General features: G+C 41.5%; 1 protein-coding gene and 1 non-coding gene across 2 annotated transcripts; both read left to right on the top strand.

The window, feature by feature from the left end:
* The first annotated feature begins 14,859 nt into the window (after window positions 1-14,859).
* RPL37 (ribosomal protein L37) lies at window positions 14,860-17,598 on the top strand. The gene is made up of 4 exons (XM_074812058.1): window positions 14,860-14,932; window positions 15,678-15,813; window positions 16,090-16,174; window positions 17,487-17,598. The coding sequence occupies exons 1-4, from the start codon at window positions 14,930-14,932 to the stop codon at window positions 17,554-17,556; spliced, it is 294 nt and encodes a 97-aa protein (XP_074668159.1). The 5' UTR covers window positions 14,860-14,929; the 3' UTR covers window positions 17,557-17,598.
* Window positions 17,303-17,385, top strand: LOC141918918 (small nucleolar RNA SNORD72). Its single transcript, XR_012621835.1, has one exon. It is a non-coding gene; the product is annotated as a small nucleolar RNA SNORD72 (small nucleolar RNA).
* Window positions 17,599-17,921: the final 323 nt, after the last annotated feature.

The following is a 17,921-nucleotide window of genomic DNA, read 5'->3' as shown; positions in this document are numbered from 1 at the left end:
AAAGGCTGAATATTGCCAAGGAATTTTAATCTTAACCCATCTAGTTCTCTCCAGGGACACAGCCTGCTCTGGGAGCTGCTCAGTGTTTTTAAGACATATAAATCAAGGCTTGGATCTACTGACTGGGACTGGCACAAAGTTGTGAAGAGTGCTTACTGGAACAATAGTCTTTTCCTTATTTTCTCTCAGATTTTCTTTCCTCTGAACAAGACTTTTCAGACATCCCAGGCCAGTCCTGGTGTCATACACTACACCACAGCTGAGTCCCCAGTATCAGTAGGAAGAGCTGCTCTAGAATTAAGCCGATGTTGTTAAGGTTTAATTTTGATCACGAATCTTCAGTCTCTACTTCTGCAGTCATGCTAATTCTTGTGCATCAGTTCGCAGACTGAAAATCAGCTTACGAATCTGAGTGCAAGTTTTGGGCAATTCTGGCATGGTCCTACCTGTGAAGGACTTACTGAAATTGTACACAGCCCTTAGTTTCAATGACACATCAACACCTGGCTTTTTGTGGGGATGATCTTACAGAAGTACGAGCACTTCACTTTCTCCTTCCTCACTCTGCCAAGCCCTATTTTTTCTTTTGACTTTTTTCACTTTCCAGAGCTGATCCATTCTAGTAACAGCAAGAAAATGCCACTGCTGAGGAAATTTACCTGAATTTATCCAAGTGGAGCCTGGATGAAGCCATCATGGAAAAGCAACCCCCCTATCTGAAAACTCTTCACATACACATACTACATCTCAGATACTGCATCTGTTTTGAACAGTTTAACACAGTCCTCAGAAAATTAAATGCTTCATGTCACAGCATCACTACATGGTGACTTTTAAACCCTACACTCTGTTGGCATGGTCTCCTTTCCTTAAGAAGATGCCTAGATCTTGGGTCACATTACTTCATCCATGTGAGGAAATCCTATGTCCAGTCCTCAGAAGTTTGCAACCCCAGAGCAAATTTAGCTAAGCCAGAGCCTGTCTTTGGGACTTTTCAGGTTTAGTAACTATGAATCTCTTTGATAATGTAATTCATATGCTTTCAGCACTTCTATATATATTTTATTGCTTTTGTTCAAAATTCTCATGCTCCTATTAAATTTTATGACTGATTTGTGCAACATTGTCAGTGGTCATCTGCCTATGAAGGAAATGATTAAAATCAAGTCAAGCCCTTTAATAGCTGGCCCAGAATACAGGAACTTGGAAGAATATTTCATCTCTCCAGACATATGTCTTGATCTTGCAGTTAGCTGTTTTAATGGTTTAGGTAGCAATTTCACTTTCTGTAAGTAAGTCATTAGCTATAATAACCCTCAAAATAAAGATATACTGTAATTTGCTCACAAACAAAACATGCAAATAAACATAAAAGGACAAATACAGCTAGCAAAGGAAGTGAGGGGGGTGTCGGCTCTCAATTAATGGGTAGCAAAATCATTGATAATAATGGGTAACATATTCAAATAAGTTATATTGATGGAATGCCTTATTGCAAGAAGCATTTCAGCAAGACAAAAATGTTGTTTTGGCAGATGCTGTATAATAGTTCTTTTAGCACACATTTTCAGCCTAAAGACTTCACCTTCTTTCATTTGGAAACAGGATCCTGCTTTTTTACTGATCCTGCCTTCAGCAGTAACACAAGCAAAGAGGCTGAACCGACAAGGTACAAAACAGAGGGACGTTCGAGCTGGACTTGTGTTGCTCCTAGGACTGCAAGTCCACAGGTCCCGTGGCACTTTACTGGTTTGCTGTGGATGAATGTTCAGTCTTCTCTACAACAGTGGGACTGTGAATGGCTGATTCATCTTTCATTTCATAAGGTACTTACAGTAACTTTTTTCTACTTGGTATTTAGGCTCTGGACCATTTAGATAGTTTCCTACTTTTGTGTGCTATTGGTACTGAAGGCTACATGCTGTTGTGTGATAATCTACTTACACTGCAATTTTGTGACAAGGGACTATGAAGCACCTACCACAGTCCCAGTCTGACTGATAAGCACTTCTACAATAACATCAATTATACTAAAAGGCCTGATTGAGGGACCTCCCCAATTACTTCCCCTGACTGCATGGTAGTGAGGGACAGAGTGTAACTTACAGAGAAGATGGGGCTGATTTTCTCGTACTGTTAGTGAAAATGTAACGATCTACTAACCATTTTGCAGTTAAAATTGTGTTTTATCATAGCAACTTTAAGTTCTTGCTAAACATTTCTCCTGTCTATTCAGAAATACACTGTCTTTAGACTTAAAAACTATGTTTTAGGGGGCTAAAAGAGGAGTAGTTTGAGAGACACAAAGGGTTAGCCATAAGGCAAGGCATTTCTTGTCTTGCACAAAATGATAATTCTAGCACAAGAATGATTAATGCAATGCTTCACTTGCTGGGCTAATGATATTCCTGCCTAGTCTGGAGACAGCATGAAATGGTATTGTCTGTTTTCTACTTCACACTAAGGTCAGCCAGAATATAATTATATCAGCGATATTTCCCTGTAGACTTCCAGCCTTTTATAGGATTGATGCTAAGGTTACTCAATAGTTTACCAAGCTTTAAATAGTCTTGTGTCTTCATTGTCCAAGTTCATTATGTATTATGGCCCTAAAGACAGTCTGTGCTCTGTGACTGCTGTAAATGCCAAGGATCCAGTGACAACTGAGTGGAGGAAGAACATCTTGTCATTATGGTTTTAAATTGTGAAATTGACTTGGAGAGTTTTTGGATTTGTTTCTGTTTGCTAATGCCATCTCACTTTTTTTTTTAAGCATTTTAATTGCCTGTTTTGCTTTTAATGTATTTGTCACGTTTCAAGGATTAACGACAATGCCTTGGGATGTGTCTCTATGAAATATGTCAAATAGCATTAATGCTGTGCTAACTGTAATGCAAATGATTCTCTCTCAGGGGACCCTGTAGAAGGATATTGCCTTAGATACGGGAATCCATATGCTGCAGAAACTACGCCAAAAAAAACAAGGGCTGTGAGAGTTCTGCTTTGAATGAACTGAGTTGGAAGAGAAGAGTTCATGATATTATAATTCAAAATTCAGAGACCTTTAGTAGTACACAGGTAATAAATCAGACTTGTCTAGAGCATAGACATTTCAGCCTGTGTGTACACAAAGGTCATCACTGGGCAAACAAATAATTACTGTTCTTTAGAGTTAGGTTCTGATCTTAGGGCATAAAACATGGTGAAGAAATTTAGCAGCTTGAAACTGCCCAAAACAGTGAGTTACTATTCTGTTTTTTCCAAATCTTTCCCTGCTTTCAGTCCCAATCCCCACCATGTGTTCCTTCTGCACATCTGGTGCTGGCTTTGGCACACTTCAGCCCTCTCTGGGAGCCAGTTTAATTTATTACAATGACAGGAAATAAATCCAGCAAAAAAATCTGGGTGGTTTTGTGCTGTTTTAATGAGTTAGATTATCTCGCAGGAAGGTCTGGTGGGCAAGAGACTCAGGGAGATGCAGCCAGCCCCTGCATCTGCTCAAGTGTCAGTGAACCACCACCTTGCACAAACTCTTCTGTTTGCTGTTCATCCTAGACTAGCAGATATAGACCACCCTACTGCTTACTACTTCACATGACTCTCCTGGATGGTGGCATCCAAATTCATCATCCTATCTAGTGATCAGTTACCCAGACAGGCCTGATTTAGGTGTTCATTGAAGATTAATATTTAATTTCTACCATTACTGATACCTGCCTTCCTGAGACATCCCACTTTCAGGCTGAAAAAAACTGCTAAGGTTCACACTATCTGTCTTTGGAGATGACTGCAACCAAAGTAGGGATAGTAAATATGAGTGAGATTTTCAATGGCCTTCATCATTTAGGACTGGGAGCAGGCTTAGGTCCACTTGAGACCTCTCACCCTGAAAATCATGCTCACAGAGCTCACGAGGATCACTGGTGACAAGCTCTTCTGAGAGCTCACCTGCCAGCTGTGTGCAAAAGAAGAGGTGCTGTGTCTACAAAAGATCTATATGCTCTCACATGCCTGCCCAGCAACAGAGAAGCTTTCACATGCCTGCCCAGCAACAGAAAAGCTCGCACACACATAAAATAGGTGAATTTCATGAACCAGAGAGCTGGTCTCATGATTTTAGCACTTTAGATAAGCTGATAGATAAAATGACTAAAGTATAAGTACTATTGCATCTGTGTTAATAGTGACACAAAACCACACATAGTGTATAAAGGGGTCTATCAGAGGTTAAATCACATGGAGGATTACAGGGCCTGTTCCAAGCAATTGATCTCAGAGCCAGACAAGGTCTATTTTTCACAAGTATCCAATAATTTAAGTTTTTGATTATTTTTTTCTTGTATTCTTCTACATTGTTTAACTATGAATTTAATTAATACAGTTTAAAAAATTTATCAAGAGCTTTATATGACTGCCTGAGACAGGAATATCTTGAGTTGATGATCCAGAAGGTCTCTTCTAGCCTGATGTCCTGGTGCTTTTCAAAGCATCTTGTCTTTCTGATTGTTCTTCATAGAGTGACTAGAACGTCAGACATCAGACATTAGCAACCTTGCCCATGCTTTCATACTTCTGCTTCTTCCTGAATCAGTGGTGTATGTGTGTTATATATTTTAGAATTATTACTGTAACTAGTTGGAAAGATAAAATGCTTCAAGTAGCAAACTTCGAACAAAAATCTTTCATCAAAGTCCACCAGTTTCTCTCCGAAAATTTCCAAATCTCTCGAAATTGAAACCTAAAAAATGTTTTTCAATAAACAGAACAAAGATTCCTCTCCTATAAAGGAGAGTTAGAGAAGAAAATGAAGGCAGGACTTCAAAGGAACAGATGTTATTAGGATGTCTTTTTGAACTACAACATTTTTAGGACCATCTGAAATTCATTAACATTTTGTCAGCTTACTTGAGAAGTCACTAATTAACCCTAACTGCTACCGTGAAGCTTTCTGGAATGAGCTTTTGTAGATACCTTCCAGCTGGAACCAAAATTCAGCAAATAAAGTAAGCTTTTGCAAACTTTCATTGAGAAAATGGAGGTGCAGAGCATTGTGTAGAAACAGAAATTACATAGCATTGACTTTTGCTCTTCCTGATTCTGGGCTGTTTATGCATACAAAATCCTGCAATAAACAAAAACATGTATCAGTAATAAGAAAGGGCTTATATAGGTGCAGAGATTCACCTGAGCTCCAGAGAAATTTAGTTGTACTCAACATTTGTTACTTTTTCTACAAGTTTATAAGCCCTTAAAACTGGCATGATGTCTTGTGAGTTATTCTGGCCTCCATCTGTACTTGCTGTTCAGTTCAAAGGAGCAGCACTAATGTACAAGGTCAAAGTGCTCCCTTAATATATATATGGTTGGGGTTTTTTTTGTGTAGGTGGACACATATCTCTTTTTGTGCCTGTATTAATGATGTATTTTGTCATTTCCAGATATAAAACTCTCAGTGAATTTCTGCCTATCAAGCCATACAATTACTGGTATGTACCACTTTTGATTAGCATGGAAAAAGTTTATTTGGAGTTGATTTTTTTTGGTAGCAGAGACCATAACACTAAATATCTTTGATAGAATCTGCATTTCTGGAGATGGCACTTGATCTTAATTAGCCCATAAATACATCACATTCTGTGCTTATTTGGTTGAAAGACCATCATGAGGGTGATCAAAAGTATGGTGTTTCTATATAGGTGGAGGTCCTGCAGAACAATTAATAACTAGGAAAAAGTATTCAGCAAACAGCAATGTCCAGACTTTTTAGAGCTAGCAAATAGCATTGAGATTTTTATAAATGATAAAAAAATGAGATAAACACTTATCATTCCAAGGAGAGAATGTAAAATGTAAGGCTTGTGATAGCAACAGACGAGGAAGCCTCCTGTTTCCTCCTTTGTGTGGGCTCATGGCAAGAGAGGTACACACTTCTGCCCGTTTATTGGTGTCTATATATTGTGTCTTCTGAGGCAGTAATGAAGCCAGGGCAAGGAAATACTGCCATGTAAAAAAATGCATCAGCCATAAGAAAGGTACCTTGAGAAAGGCTTGTGGTCAGTTTTGACTGAAGTCAATAACAAACTTGTAAAACAGTTGAGAGACTCAGCAGAAAAAGTCAGTTACCAATATTGTTGCTTGAAAGGTTACCACATTTTATTCTGTTCTTAAAATACAGTAAGACAGAACAAGTAGGCTTGGACTTGTCACAGTTTTGTGACCTTTTTACAGTGCAACATTCTCTCAGGCATTCTTCCCTTCTCAAGCAGCCACTTTTTAGGCTACATCTCTCCCTAACATATGTTCAAGCACAACTGAAAGACATTTCTAATTTACAGCAATGAGTTAACAAGCACTAACTAACATGATAAACCAGATCTAAAACTGTAAGTACTGGCATGTTTTCCACCATCTGCATAAATGCTGGAGAAGCTGAGTTCACCCTGCTTTAGCCAAAGGAAGCTTTTCAGAGACAGAAAGGTGCTAAGGTGTAGCTCCAGTCATAATAACGGGAGCTACTTAACCGGTCATTTGAGGAAATCTTTCTGCATATCTGCTGTCTTGGCAGGCAGACCAGTAACAGCATCTCCCTATGCCCTGCCAGTTGGTGCACAGCCTTCCCCTCCAGAAGACTGGCTGTGCTGCATGTGCTAGTCTAATCTAGATCCTTTGGCCACAGGATCATGACCTCCACGTTGTGATCAGATGAGAAAAAGTTCAAAAATCTCAATTTCTTTTCTGTGTCCTCTTGCACATACTAATTAGGCCAGGCACTGTTTTGTCCTCTATTTTTATTAAAGTGAAATAGTGTAAGAGTGAAATTGTGCATGGATGTTAGTGGAATTCCCTGATGGAGCCAGTATGCCTCAGTTCCAGTAAATGCAAAGCTGAAAATGCCTGATACAGGGAAAACATGTTCCCAAATAAACAGAAGATAACATTTGTAACTGCAGAGTTGAGCTGACCTTTGTTAGGAAAGCATTTGTACTGAGAGAAGGTTCTCAGCTGGTGAAAATAATGAAATGCAACAGTGATTTTGATGAAGGCAGGCAAACTTATTTTACCTGGGGAAACAGGCTTTATCTTCAATATAGAACTTGCATTTGTCCTCTTCATTCTACTGCAAAGCCTTTCTTTCTTATAGTTTGTGTCTCACATCCAAATATTAAAAGCAACCCCCACAATTTCATATAAAGAGTGTTATGCAAGTGATGGGTTTTTCTACTTTAAAATGAGCTTATATTTTTATTTCTAGAGAAGGAACAGAGTGACCATGGAAAACAGTAATTTGTGGTAGTTCCAAAGCGAGATAAACATAAATTCTTAGGATGCCTGAAGTGACACATGAGATAAAGTAAATAAATAACAAATTATATATTAGGCTTATTTTACCAGTTTTCAGACTGAGTGCCCCAGTTTTCTCCAATGTTTTCTTCTCTGACTTTCCACTTTACTGCAGACATACGTATTTTTTCCCCTGAATGTGAGATCTAAAGTAAAACTTGTGATGTATAAACAGTAAATATTTGTGAGGAGTAAATACATATTTCTGAAAGAAAATCAGACACCTTATATCTACATTTTGTTCACAGCTTTGTATTTATTCACACACTTGGATACTTCTAATTGCAACATACATGAAAAATTTGAAAATGTACTGTACCATGTACATGTTGTACCAGTGCTTTTAACACTAACATGTGCCAAACCTGGAGGGGTCTTGTAAAACTGAATTACCTGCTTACCTTTGGAGACAGAGGGCACTATAAGGCATGCATGTGCGTCTCTCCAGCTACCCAAAAGTATTCTGGGAGGAGAACAACATCAAGCCATGTTCTAAGGAATGGCTGCTGAGAAGTAAAATCATTCACATAGAATCATAGAATCATGAAATGGCTTGGGTTGGAAGGGACCTTAAAGATCATCCAGTTCCAACCCCCCTCCCATGGGCAGGGACACCTTCCACTAGACCAGGTTGCTCAAAGCCCCGTCCAACCTGGCCTTGAACACTGCCAGGGAGGGGGCAGCCACAGCTTCTCTGGGCAACCTGTGCCAGTGTCTCACCACCCTCACAGTAAAGAATTTCTTCCTTACATCTAATCTAAATCTACCCTCTTTCAGTTTAAAACCATTACCCCTCGTCCTATCCCTACAATTCCTGATAAAAGAGTCCCTCCCCATCTTTCCTGTACCTCCCTTTAAGTACTGGAAGGCCACTACAAGGTCTCCCCAGAGCCTTCTCTTCTCCAGGCTGAACAAGCCCAACTCTCTCAGCCTGTCCTCATAAGGGAGGTGCTCCAGCCCCCTGATCATCTTTGTGGCCTCCTCTGGACCTGCTCAAGCAGGTCTACGTCCTTCTTATGTTGGGGGCCCCAGAGCTGGACACAGCACTGCAGGTGTGGTCTCACAAGGGTGCAGAAGAGGGGGAGAATCCCCTCCCTCGACCTGCTGACCACACTTCTCTTGATGCAGCCCAGGATACGGGTGGTTTTCTGGTCTGCAAGCCTGCATTGCTGGCTCACAGTCAGTTTTCCATCCACTACTACCCCCAAGTCTCTCTCTGCAGGGCTGCTCTCAATCCACTCATCTCCCAGCCTGTATCTGTGCATGGGATTGCCTACATACTTCTACTAAAGAAAAAAATCCTTCACATACGCACTTGAAGCATAGCTAAGTGACACATGGAGGGAATGTGATGTCAGAGATATACCTGGGCAAGCATGTAGTTCCATATAAAATGTGAGAAAACTGAGAGGGTAAGATAGCCAACTGTTTGAATCTAACTTTAAATTTACGATGGCTTCCTTTCCTGACTTCTGGCAAAGACTTTTACTTCAATATTTCTGCAGGACAAGTGTGGGTTTTTTTCCCAACCGGTTGAAATTATATTTTGTTTCCAAAGAGTATGGTCATGTTTCATTGAGAACATTTGGAAGTATAAAAGAATTGACATCGTAAATTATGTTTAGGCACTCAGCTTCCAAGTTAGCAAATTTCAGCCTTAATGTCAGGGCTTAGATATAGACTGTGTCTAGGTATGAATCAGACCAGCTTTTGATTTTTTTTTAGGAAAAAAAAGGAAAGAAAACATTACTAGTGCTGCTAAGTGTGTACCATCCATTTGTATGGGCCCTACACAGAGAGATACACATATATACACATATGACTAGGCAACATTTACTTTTCTTATGTTCAATAATAAATCTTTTGGGTTTAATGTGCTTTAGAATAATTCTGAAAATGAAAGTCAGAGACCTACATTACCTTGGGGGTGGATGGATGTTTAAAATGGAGGCCTGTCAGTGCAAGGCAAGCTTGTAAGATAGAGGCCATAGCTTTTATTTGACTAACCATCATAATGGCAAAAGCAGACAAAATTGAAGGCAGAATTTGTGAAGATCTGATCTTTTTTTCCAAGCACAAAATTGGTCAAATGCATTTGTCTGAGAACACGATAGCCAGGGAGATTAGAGATACAGTTATGTCTTTACACTTAGTGGCCTCTTATAAAACACAGCATCACAAAAGTATGGCTGGGAGGAACGTCAGAAGATCATCCAGCCTATTTGCTTTCCCTACAAGATCCAGTACACCTAAGCCAGTTCAGACAAACATTTGCCCAGTCTTTTCTCAAAAACTCCAGAACCACCTGAAGGAAAATTAAATCCAGTGCTTTGCATTCTGTACTGGTACAAAAATTTCCCCAGTGACTAACCAGAATATATTCTGGCAAAATGTAAGGGTAACATGGTTAGAAGCTGGGCCTTTCCTCCTGGAATGTGATGCAGACTACAATTCTGTACTGTGGTAGCTCAAATGCTTTTTGTGCATGTCCAGCAAAAATTTTGTTCTAGGCTTGTATGTGCACACATTTGTGCATGTATAATGCAACAAAGGTTTAACAGTATCAAACAAAACAAGGTTGTTTTTTATCGAAATAATACTAACAAGTCAAGAATATTTAGTTGTTATATGACTGAGAAGAAAATGGCTGTCACCTTGTAAGGGAACTTGTGGCTTTCTCCTATCGACCCGTTTTGGTGCTCAGCCCAAATTGCTACACAACCACCTCTGCAAGCTTGAGGCTAGCCAGCGAAATCCCCTCTGAGACTTACTGATTTAGTGCAACAATGTGCTACAATCCGGTAATGTATGCAAACATTAAAAAAACACTAGGGAAATTGTAAAATTCTGAATGACATGGTTGCACTGTGTAACAGGTGATCCCAGGTTTGTAGCTACCTCTGCTTTACAGAGGTATGCTGTCCCCATTCCCCTAGCGAGATGAAACAACAAAGAAAGATTTTAGTGGGGTTTACAGTAGGGAAGGACCTAGGATCCCCCCCCTCAGCTATCCCAACATAAAGGTTAAAGGCAGCTGAGGAAATGAGTGGGGAAGACTTTCTCCTGCTAGGTTTGTGATGGTATTCATGCTTCAACCATGATCTACCAAGTATTAGTGTCATCCTCCAAGCATTTGACAGTGGTCTGAAGACTGCTATCTGGTCTCCCTGTCCAACGCTAAGGAGTAGTAATAAAAAAATATTGCTTTTCTAATGTAACTTACCTGTATGCAACTGCTTGTGAGCAGTGTAGAAGAGATGTTATGTGATCATCAGTATGAACCTATTTATGCCATCATAAATAGAAAGGATGACTGACTATGAAAAGTTCTAATTCAGTATTGAGAAAAACACTCGGAGACTTTCTTCAGTGTGAGTTAGAATAATTGATTTTTATTATTAAACTCTGACACTGCTTTCTCTGTGAGGTCATATTTTGTGCTGGTTTTTATGGAAAAGAAGAGTCTCAATGCATGGAAAGAGTATGTAGTTGTGATAACGGGGCTCTTCCCTTCCCATTCAGGACTGGCTATAGGAAGCAACAGTATCAAATGTATTTTATGTACATTGTATAAGCTTTGTTATACAAAGAGTTTTAATAATTTTTTTATCATTTCCACTATATTTTAACAAGCAATTTCATACTTTAGTGACAGCTGTTTAATTTTCTTCTAACCATTTTCATCTTACACAAATAGAAACCCTTTTGTATTATACTCATTAGTTTCTTAGCAGGATGCAACAGCCTTTTTCATAAACATTGCTGTTTGCTCATATTTTCTGTTATTGTCATACAGATTTAAGAACTGTACAGATAGTACTGTTTTCAATTTATTAACCTAATTTATTGTTACTGTTCAGAGAGTTTTCACCGAGTTGCTTTGGAGAAAAGTTTTAGTTGAACTATACTGTCATCTTGTGGTGACCAATGCTTCTGTTTCAAATTCACACATGGAAGTTTTGGAACTGAAGAATCTGGATATACACAAATAAAGTTATGTTTTTTGTGGCTGCTTGGTAACAGATATTCAATCTAATTTCTTCCACACTAATTCCAACCGAGGTGTCTACAGCTGCAAATCAAGATGATATCCAGAAACAAAGGCATCGAAACTGGCCTCATGAAAACATTGCCCTTAAATTCCTCAGTTCTCCTGCAGCCTTCCTGAGACATTGTTACCTAGGTCAAAGTGATCAATATCCAAGAGGGTACTGAGAGGCATTCCTTTGATCGAAGAGATCACATTTAGACATAAAGACTTCAGCGTGTCTGCACCTCTGAAGATAACTGGTATCAAGCACTTGCCAGCTTCTAGTATATATGAAGCTTGAATCATCGCTATTACCCCCTGAAGCTTGTGCAAAGGGCGCTACATATGTGCACAAATAAGTGATGCCATATGATGATGATAGACAGAAATTGCTTGGGTACCAGTCTTGCGTTTGTCACACACAAGTCCTTTCAGCAGTGTTCAAGTTTCATACAACCAGTACAACTACTCTGTTTTTTCAGGAAAATCCCACCATGGTCACATCAGGGACTGTATGGCTGTACTGCACCGTGGTGACAGCATGATACTAAACCCGTGCAAAACAAATGCCATTGAAGGTATTTGGTGCTCATACTCACCTTCCTCTCTACTGTCTAGCCAGCTCTGGTTTTGGTCTTCTGTCCCTGAGCTGGACTTATTTGTAAGGCTGCTCTTTCGCCGTGGGAGGGACTGGAAGTGGGTGATTCTCCTCCAGCAAAGTGCAAGGGCAGATCAAGAAGGTCAGGAAGGTCTATGGGCCTTGGGTGGGATCAGCTTGAGGCAGAGGGGCTTGTACCCCACAGGGATGGAAATAAAAATGGATGGGCATGTTCAGTGTTGCATTTTACTTGTTTTTCAACCCCAAACAGATTGGACAGGCTGCTGAACATGGTGCTAGGAGATACAGAAAGGCACTCACCCCCACGGTATTCAGTAAATCCTGATCTAGATGCTTAATAGGATCAGTGTTTGCTGGCACAACAAAGAGTTTCTCCCATCACCAGACCTGGCTGGTCAAAAGCACTGTGCAGAAGTTGCAGACGGGACACTGGCTGCAGTAACAGACTGCTGTTTCCTACATCAAAAAGACAGTGCTAAAACACAGATGCTTCACCTCCTAAATTCTGGACTACTTCCTGTGCACCAGAGAAGAAGGGTGAATTAGCCAGTGCTGAATTTAGGCTGGTGCCATTCAGCAGCTGCCAGTACCTGAGTCTCTGGGTTTTGAGCAGGCTGGAGTTCACTACGAGCGGTGAACTCTGTCCTCACCTGTGACCTGCACAGTGGCGAAGAGCTTCTGGGATGGTTCTGGGTCAGCCACAGCTCAGCTCATTCTCTAACATAAAAGTATCCCAGTGCTCCTGAATACTAAAGACAACTTCATGACTGTACCAAAAATCTTCCTTTCTTAACAGGTTTGAAGACATGTAAATGAACAAGATTATTTTTATCTCACAAAGGACAAGAATAATTCCTCTGGCAGCATATCCTTGCAGGCAGCCAAACCAACATACTTCCTTTGGAGGCTGTTGCCATGGCATCTGTCCAATGTCTTCATAGCATCTTCCAGATTTTTGAGATGTAATGAGAAAGAGGAAAGGAGACAGTAGTTAAAAGACACACAGCAAGGTTGCTGGGAGAAATATGACTCGGTCCAGCCTGTAGGATGCATTCATACTGTTTGAGTTAATTGGGATTTTTTTTCTGTATGGTATTTCATCCATAGGACACCGAGTTTTCTCTTTTGATTTTTGGCAAGGAAGATAGAATTGCTATAAAAATACTTTCATTAAGTCAGTCAGGGCAAAATTCATTTTACCTAACTCCAGTCATCTCTGTGCCTAGCCTAAGGGGGCTGTCTAGGCTCCTGTTAGAATTAATGGAAGGAGAAGGGTTCCTCCCAAGGATGATTTTTCCAGCCTAGTTTAGACACCTATTTTGGGATGGGATGATTTACCCTTTGGAATCATTTCTCTCTCTCCTGCAGGACTAAATCCCCGGATTTTCAGGTGAGGTGAAATGAGTATGAGCAAAGACCTCTGCCTTAGGTGTTATTTTGGTGACAGAAATTACCAACAGAAATGAAAGAGCTGAGTGAACAACCTGGGCCACACCTTTGCGTGTCTGGAAACAATGCAGCTAAAGTCAAAATGGCTTTTTGCCCTGTCCCTCAACCTTAGCAGGAGACAAAAGCCTCCCAGCACATAAATTAGCACCAAAGGAATTCAGCAAGAGGCTATGCTCAGGAAACAAGTGACAATAAATTAACACTGAGACAACTGTACAAGGCTGGTTTGTCCAAGAGTGAAAATGCAGGTCGAACACAGCTTCACTGCTTTGGGGATTGTGTCTTGGAATGATTCCTTTTTCTGGACAATGAGTTCCATGTTACAGGGGTTCAACTGTCCACACAGTCATTGTTGGAGGGTTTCTCACAGTTTGGTGGCTTGTGGCAGGCCCGCCCAGCTGTATTTTGGAGTAACTGCAGTTTTAGTCTGTAAAACAGAAGCAAAAGGAGTGACATCTAGCCTGCCAGATAAATACATACTTTTATCATGAGCTGTTAGACAAGGTTATCTAATTCTACAATCAAGGATAAATAAACTGGCTTTATCACCAATTTCTGACTTTATCTGAGATGACAAGTTGTTGAACCAGTGAAAAGATGAACACAAACGTCTTCAGTTTCTCTCTGTATGTTATTTCCCCCAAATTAACACTTCTAAGATAAAATTGCACATAGATTGTGAATCTACTGTGGATGCGCAGTAGGCTGGCAGGTAAGAACTTAAATGATGCATCTGAATAAAAAACGATTTTGCATTAGCGATGTCCATTGCCACGCTTTTAACTGTAGGCCGACTGCCATGTAGCGTGGAAGACCTGGGGAGCCGGGCCAACATGGTCAAGCAGAGAATGCAGAAGGGACTGCTTATTTTTTTGGGCAGCTCACTTTGCAAGTAGTATTACAGCCAAGAGTACCCCGTCCCTGAATCTCATTTACAAAAATCATTTTCACTGAATGCATTTAAGTAGGGTCAGGCCTTGACTCTGCTGCCCGAAGTGAAGCTCTAGGCACTTCTGAATAGCAGCAGCGGCACTCCTGCAGAGAGGCAGCATTAGAGTTAAAAATGATGGGCCTGTACGGCAGCTTAGGTGTATTACACATTTTCTTTCCCAGGCAGAGACATATTTACACACAGACAACCCTCAGCTGTTACCCTCCAGCAGCCGCCTGGCGACGGTCTCGGACACGCTGCGATATCCCACCCACCAGTTTCGGCCTGGTGCCACCAGCGACAACCCAGCTCTCGGGGCCCGGGGCCCTGCTTGTCGCACCCGGGACACCGGGGCCTTGCGGGGGGTCCCGGTCTGTCCCAGCAGGCCGGGCCCGGCGGTACGGGGCCACCACAGGGCAGGCCGCTCCGGCACGGCCACGCCGCAGCCCGGGCCGGCGGGGCGGAGCCGGCCGCTGCCGTCGCGCCGGCGGAAGCGGCTGCCGGGCCATAGCGGAAGCGGGGCGGGGTCTGGCCTCTTTGGTGCTGGCGGCAGGGCAAGATGGTGAGCGCGGGGCCGCGGGCGCGGGGTATCCGCTGCCATCTGCCGCCGCGCCGGGCCCTGCGGGGTCGCGGGCCTCGTCCAGGGCGCGGGGCGGCACTGCGCTCTGCTGCGGCTGGGTGCGGGGGGGCCGGGGACTGAGGGCGCAGGGGGGGCGTCGGGCGTCTTGTCCCGAGCGGGGAGGCCGCGGTGGGGCGCGGGGCCGTGCTGGCGCCCGGTCTCCTCCGGGGTCTCCTCCGGGGTCTCCTCCGGGGTCTCCTCCGGGGTCTCCTCCGGGGTCTCCTCCGTGCTTGCTGGGGCCGGGTTGGCGCTTTCGCAGCGGCCGACGCAGCAGTGCGGTAACGTGGCAAGAGGGGGTTGGGTAGCCAAGACCTCTTGTGAGTGTGCGGCTGGTCTGCGGGCAGCAGATAATCTCCCTTCAGGAGAGCGCAGTTTATTATTTGTCAGCGTGGAGTCTGGGGGAGATGAGAAGGGAACTGAAGATAACTCCTCGGTGGCTTTTATTTCAGCACAGGGCGGCGGGGGGCGGGCATAAGGAATGGCGACGAGAGGCGGAACGAAGTGATTTCTAAAAATGGAGGCTATCTGTAGGTGAAGCTGGGTGTTTCCACAGTTCAGTGTGCGTTTGACGTGTGTATTCGACTTCGTGGGTTTGTGCGTGTTTTTTAGAGGACCTTACTCTTTTAGTTGCATGACTTGCAAGTGCTAGTGGTATTTCCAACGTGCCATGTGTTGTAACGGTTTTCAGACGAAGGGTACATCGTCATTTGGTAAGCGCCGAAATAAGACACACACCTTGTGTCGTCGATGTGGGTCCAAGGCATACCATCTGCAGAAATCTACCTGTGGGAAATGTGGTTACCCTGCTAAGCGTAAGAGAAAGTGTAAGTAACAAACTTTTAACTGACTCCAGTTTAAAAATCTTTGTTTCTTTGTCTTCTTCAGTAGTCTTAACTTTTTTTCAACAAAGGAGGAATACTGTGTCATGTTACAGTGACTGGAGCTTTTAATGCTGATTTAACTCTATTTTAGCTAACGCGCAGTATCACTACATAGAAGTGGACTTAATTATATTTTTGCTTCTGTCAGATGTGGTATACAAATGTAATATGCAACTTAATTTTTGTAGCAGATAAGTAGCAGTAACTTGTATGTTTTAGATAACTGGAGTGCAAAGGCGAAAAGACGCAACACCACTGGCACTGGTCGCATGAGGCACCTGAAAAAGGTCTACCGTCGATTCAGGTATAACATTTTATCACAAACTAATGTGTGAAATCCTGCATGGACGTCACTTAATTATAAAATTCATCATTCAAAGTTAACATTTTTATTTATTTAGTACACTTAATGTAGCATGGTCTTTTTTCTTAAATATATCATTAAATAAATGATGCTTTATAGAATTTGCTACATATTCCTTTGAGGATAAACAAAACTCACTGTTGATACATAGGGTGTATAATAAGCTCTGATGTTTCTATTAAGTGTAGATAGTACAGAATACAGGTTATCGTAATAGAATACGCACAGTTAAAAACACATGCATTGTGTAGTATTGTCTCTAATTGTGAGTCAGTCGAATTGCTGGTTACCCTGAGTGTGGGTTTTTGTAAGAGACAAGTCTTGAAATGCATTCCAATCCCCATTTGCCTACAAAAAAAAAAAAGTTCAGGACTGGAATCACTCTTAATTTGGAGTTCGGTTAGCAGTAAGTAACTATCTAAGTAGCTATAACGTCAGATTCTGAGGTACAGGTTTCTAAAACTTGTTACAAAGCTTTGAGTTATACTGACGAGGTAATAGTGGGGAAATTGTAGTGTTAAGCTTGTTAAGAATTCCTTTGTATATGACCTCCATGTTTTAAAATTGATCTCTGTAGCTTCTGGTCTAATACATGAGAATGCTGCATGAAAAATACCAAGTAATTCAAGAGTGTTGTCATAAAAATGTAGATTGGATTTAATAATGAAAAGCAGGAGTATTTGAAGTACCAGACCCAGGTGTAGTTGAGGGATCCGTTAATCTGTTTGGGTGAGTGCAGTCTTTCCCAGCAGCAGCCAGAAAATACCTTACAGTGTGCAGCTGTAGCCTCCTTTCCACTGGATGTTGCTTGGGGCTGATTCTTCTTTTGTCATGCCTGCCATTTATTTCTGGTTGGGGGCACAGAGGATTTCTGTAAGAAATTGACTTGCACTTCACAAACATGAAATCTTTTTCTGAGTTGCTTAGTAGGAACATAAAGTAAGGCATGCCTTCAGCAGATGTGCTGTTTCTGATGTATTCTTGCAGTATTCACTCACTGAAATATTTCTGTTTGAAGAAGTCAAATATACTTCAGAAGAGAGCAAAAACCATACTGCTTATTCCAAACACTTGTTAATAAGATGTTTCTTACTAAAAATGTCTGAGCATATGAACTCTGTAGTGATTTCAGTGCATTACTGAGATAAGCTGAAAAAAGCTGGTGAACTTGATCTAAAATATTGCTTGTCAGCAGATACCCTGGAGCAGGAATCATCCTTTCAAAAAGTGATAACCATATTTCTACTTGCAGGAATGGATTCCGTGAAGGAACCACACCGAAGCCTAAGAGAGCAGCTGTTGCAGCCTCTAGTTCATCGTAAAGACTCATCTATTTGTTAAAATAAATGGTCTTATCTAGAAAATCTGTCACCTTTTATATGTGTTTTACTTCAGTGAAATGCAGGATTCCTGAAAATACATGTATTTACACACACACAGTTTCTTGATGGTATGCATTGAAGCGATTCATTAAAATCAATCCCTAATTGATTTTTCATTCAGTAGCAGTCCTGCCTTGAAAATGACCCTTATCTCTGTGCTGAAATTAAAAAGAGGCTTGTATATCCAGAACAACTCATCTGCAAAAAAAAAATGGAATATTGGCACTATGGACTTGCTCTGCTTGGAGTTTCATTGTGCCCTAGCATGGGGAGTCAGAATTCTATCTTAAAGATAGTAACTTGCG

Source organism: Strix aluco, chromosome Z, assembly GCF_031877795.1.
Source record: "Strix aluco isolate bStrAlu1 chromosome Z, bStrAlu1.hap1, whole genome shotgun sequence".
NCBI classification, from domain to species: Eukaryota; Metazoa; Chordata; class Aves; order Strigiformes; family Strigidae; genus Strix; species Strix aluco.
Note: the sequence above shows the minus strand (reverse complement) of the source record. Positions and strands in the feature narration are given on the sequence as shown.

Coding starts and splice junctions, on each gene's coding strand:
- RPL37 (XM_074812058.1), top strand. Junction 15,814..16,089: donor TGCTAAGCGTAAGAGAAAGT/GTAAGTAACAAA, acceptor TGTATGTTTTAG/ATAACTGGAGTGCAAAGGCG. Junction 16,175..17,486: donor AAGGTCTACCGTCGATTCAG/GTATAACATTTT, acceptor TTCTACTTGCAG/GAATGGATTCCGTGAAGGAA.